Source organism: Sinocyclocheilus grahami, unplaced genomic scaffold (genome assembly GCF_001515645.1).
Source record: "Sinocyclocheilus grahami isolate Dianchi unplaced genomic scaffold, SAMN03320097.WGS_v1.1 scaffold410.1, whole genome shotgun sequence".
Classification (NCBI taxonomy): domain Eukaryota; kingdom Metazoa; phylum Chordata; class Actinopteri; order Cypriniformes; family Cyprinidae; genus Sinocyclocheilus; species Sinocyclocheilus grahami.
Window position 1 is genome coordinate 48,896 of NW_015505589.1, and position 4,129 is coordinate 53,024.

Below are 4,129 nucleotides of genomic sequence, written 5' to 3' on the forward strand. Positions count from 1 at the left end.
TGGTGTTGTGAGGGTGTGTGTGTGTGTGTGTGTGAGTGTGAGTGTGAGTGTGAGTGTGTGTGTGAGTGTGTGTGAGTGTGAGTGTGAGTGTGAGTGTGTGTGTGTGTGTGTCACTTGAGAGTTACTGGATGAAGGACAGGATATAAATAAACCAATAAATAAACCTCTCTTACATGTCAATCTTTAACTGGAGACATTTTCTAACTATATATGTCAAACATTTAAAGCTCATTCAGCCAGTTGTCTCCCTCTGATTAAATGTATCACACTTAAGTCACACTGACAGGAATCAATGTTGATTTAAAAACCCTAAAATTCAAACAGCATCAAAGTCAAATCAGACAACAAGAAGGCAGCAAACATGACAAAATCAAATTAAGGTTACAATTTAGATGATCTGCCAAATATTTTTAAACTAGTAGTTTAAACAGTGGCTATTAATTGATATGACCAAATCAATTTTGGTTTCTTTTATGTGCCATCACCATTACAGGCGGCAGTCCGTGTCCAGTGTGGGGCAGAGGCAGTAAAATCACTCACCCATCCCTGCCATATTTCACTTTATCGGGGTGCGTGTCTCACTTGAAATCCTCTAGAAGGTTAATTTCAGCTGACATGAACACTGCGCCACCAAACACAAAGCGAGCAGACATCTTGTGCTGGAGCATTGACTTCTTTTCTCACTGTAAACAGCACTCATTCTGCAGCTCTATGTCAATGGCAACTGCAAGGGTTTGTTCACCGTCTGTTGCTTAGATGCGTGACTGTTTCCTAGCAACAGCTCATATAAACTCTGTCAGGATGTTATACCCTCATCAAGCTAGAAATCATAACATTTATTTTATAATTAACATGCTGCCATAAGTAGGATTCACAAATACTTCACCACCAGTATGTACTCTATTTCTCACTTCAAGTCAAATGCATGTTTTATTAAACATTTTGTGTACAAGTAGGTATGCATCTCGGTCTACATATAGGGAAAAATACATCCGATAAAATCGTGTGGTATTATTTACACTCTGAGACTCATATTTTATTACTCTGTCTTTCATTAGCATTAAAACACTTGAAGTTAATAGTTTTTTAATGTTGACAAACACTGTGATGCTTCAGTAACAAATACTGGCACAATCACTGTCCCACAGGACCCATTATGGTTCAAACGGTCAAAATAAGCTCTCATGATTGGCATTTAATCATCTTCATCCTCATCATCATCCTCCTCCCCCTCTGTCATCTCAATGGGATTCACTGCAACCAAAAAAAAAAAGGCAGAAATTAATTTTAGCAATAGCATGGTTGAGCACCATTTAGAATTTAAATACAGAATTTGTATTTGTTCTTTAAATATTAAAATACTAATGTTTACATACATGGGAATCATGGATGGTTTTGGGAAATTACAATATCCAAGTCAACAATTTTTAATGTCAATATTTCTAAAATTATCTGACAGTGTCGAGGTGGATATTTAGCAAACTGAAAATCAACATTGGTGGCCGTTTTATTTGTTTTCATAGTATTAAAGAAATGTATACAATCAAATGAAAAAAAAAATATATATATATATATATATATAAACACTTGTGTTGGACTAGTGAAGCTCCTTGGCTGTGTAACCATGTTGAAATTTCTGAATTGCAGTTCATAAATCCTCCTGTCGTTGCAATTCAAATTTCCCGTCAGCACCCTGAATGTTCACACTTGTGAATTTGCAAGGAGCTAAAATAGTGCACAACACAAAATAAGCATTCCAATGCAAGCTCTTACATGTTATATGCTGAGCAGAGATGAACACAGGTCCTTTACCCGAGCACAGTTTAAAGGTGACAGGGGGAATAAGCTCCAAACTGGGAAAACTGATCTGCAACATATGACAAAATATCTAGTCTTATATATGATGCAGTTTCTGAAAACTTTCAATCAAACTATCAGCCACAATAATTCACCATTGGCATACAGTGGCGGAGGGTGGCAATGGGCAACGGTTTGGAAGCTCCGACACCGTCACAGACGGCCACTATATGCATCTCGTCTCCTGCCTCCTCACTAAGACATATCTGTGAAAATAGAAATCAGGCCATTTTACTGTACTGACAAACTGGTTGAAGACTATGGATGTGGGTTTAGGTTATCAGGCTCACTCATACACTTTTTTAATAGATCATTCAAAAAATGTAATCATTTAAAAAAAAAAAATAAAAAAAAAAGTCACCTTCATGAACCAAAACGTAAATGACCCATAACCACAAAAGGTGAACTTCACAAATATCCTGTCTCTCTCTATAATGAGAGAGAATGTATACTACAAAATGATAAAACGCATTGACTCTGATGCATTACAGTTTTTAATCACTTCCGCACATTATTTCAAGCCTTGAATAAATGACTGAATGACAAACATGGCTGCCTTTGCATGTTGATGAGCAATGTTCGATTCATGAATGAAAAGAATTGACTGACAAGATTGATTCAATGAATCGAATGATACAATGATTCCTTCACAAATCCAGTACTCCATTTCTAAAAATTAAATCAACGATGCAGTCACAAATATTAACAGCTACTGGAGAGATAGCTAAATAATAAATCATCATACAAGTTTTATAAATGACTGTAAAGTAGCTCCAGGCCCTGACACATTACAGTTTTTTTTAAATCGCTTAGGCAAATTATTTCAAGATTTTTGCCCACGATAAAAATAATATACAACTAAAAAAAAAAAAATAGATAAGGTGAATAAATCCAATCAAATAAGACTAACATGGCTTGCTTTGCATGTTGATGAGCAATGCTCGATTCATGAATGAAAAGAATTGACTCAATGAATCGGATGAAGCGATGCTTCGTTCACAAATCCCGTACTCAAGTTCAAATCATTAAATTAATGGTCCACTAACAACGATTAACAGCTAGCTGGAAGGAAAGCTGAATAACATAAGCCACGGAGAAGAAAAAAAAAAGTCATACGAGTTTGTAACAGCAGGAAGGTGAGTAAATATTAACAGTTTATGTTGGGATGGACTATGAAGGCCCAAATCTAGGTTACCGTTTTGATGAAAAACTGGTTCTCCAGAAGGTCATTTTCTGCTTGAAAGACAGCTGTGGTCTCAGAGCCACTGAGCACACAACCTTTCAGGAAAGAAAGAGCAAGTAAAAGCGACTACAACAATTCAGGCAATTGCAAAGGCTCGTTGTACAGGACAGAAATGATCTTACCCCAGTGAACACATGCTCTATCAGACACCGATGATGAGCTGGATAATTCAGACAGACTGATTGAAGCTACAGAGTCATTTTCGATAAAACAGCTTGTCATTTCAGTCAGCATGAACTCTGTTGAGGTGAAACGGTGTGAGAAGAGAATCTTTCTGCAACTTTTCTTCACAAACCAGTCAGCTCGGCCCCACTCATAAATGTTTGTTTACAAAGGGGCGCTTAATATTCCTTTGCCTGATAAAATAATCAGCACTGTGCAGGCAAGATCAGTATATCAGCCACCTGCAGCAAGGATTGAACAGTAATATAAACTGTGCCATTCACATGGACGCACACCTGTAAACAGGGCCGCATTAAGACCGCACTGGGCCCCGGGGCTATGACTTACAGAGGAAAAACACTGCACGCAGAAGCTGATGAATTGGATCGGTTGATGATGAACTTCAGGTGTTTTTCCTGAGCGCGTGACGCGCTTCATCAGACACTAGAGGGCGCTCCAGGACTTCTGATCAGGTTTGTTGCCTGAGGAAAGTTCATTCTACAGCATTTTTTTTAAATACTTAATTTTTAAAATAACTTTATTAAATTAGCGTTTATTTTTTTTTAATACTTCATTTTTAAATAACTGTGTTAAATTATTACTTTTTTGTTATATGCGGGTCTATTTATTTATTTATTTATTGTCGAGATGTATTTATTTCATGAAGAAGTCTGACCTTTTATCATTTTGGTATTTAATGGATTAATTAATGGGGTGGCAGGTATGTGCTTTATGTTTATACACTTTTTGTTTTCAAATTATTCTCTCATTTACAAAAAAAATTAAAATATTTTGCCTGAAGCTTTAACATTTAGCTTAAAACAGCATGCCATAACATGTGTCAGTTTTAATCAAGTATATGCATAT

At 36.4% G+C, this 4,129-nt stretch overlaps 1 protein-coding gene across 1 annotated transcript; it reads right to left on the minus strand.

Annotated features, from left to right (window-relative positions):
- Positions 1-796: 796 nt before the first annotated feature.
- Positions 797-3,339, minus strand: LOC107550946 (nucleoplasmin ATPase-like). Its single transcript, XM_016232396.1, has 5 exons — positions 3,223-3,339; positions 3,053-3,135; positions 1,953-2,063; positions 1,774-1,867; positions 797-1,254 (listed from the first exon to the last, which is right to left on the minus strand). The coding sequence occupies exons 1-5, from the start codon at positions 3,332-3,334 to the stop codon at positions 1,196-1,198; spliced, it is 459 nt and encodes a 152-aa protein (XP_016087882.1). The 5' UTR covers positions 3,335-3,339; the 3' UTR covers positions 797-1,195.
- Between the last annotated feature and the right edge of the window lie 790 nt (positions 3,340-4,129).

What these genes read in the sequence shown, in the direction of transcription:
- LOC107550946 (XM_016232396.1), bottom strand. Translation starts at nt 3,334, where the DNA reads ATGCTGACTGAAATGACAAGCTGTTTTATCGAAAATGACTCTGTAGCT. An exon ending in ACCAGTTTTTCATCAAAACG is followed by an intron (nt 2,064 to 3,052) that starts GTAACCTAGATT and finishes CTATTTTCACAG; the next exon opens with ATATGTCTTAGTGAGGAGGC. An exon ending in TCCGCCACTGTATGCCAATG is followed by an intron (nt 1,868 to 1,952) that starts GTGAATTATTGT and finishes CATATGTTGCAG; the next exon opens with ATCAGTTTTCCCAGTTTGGA.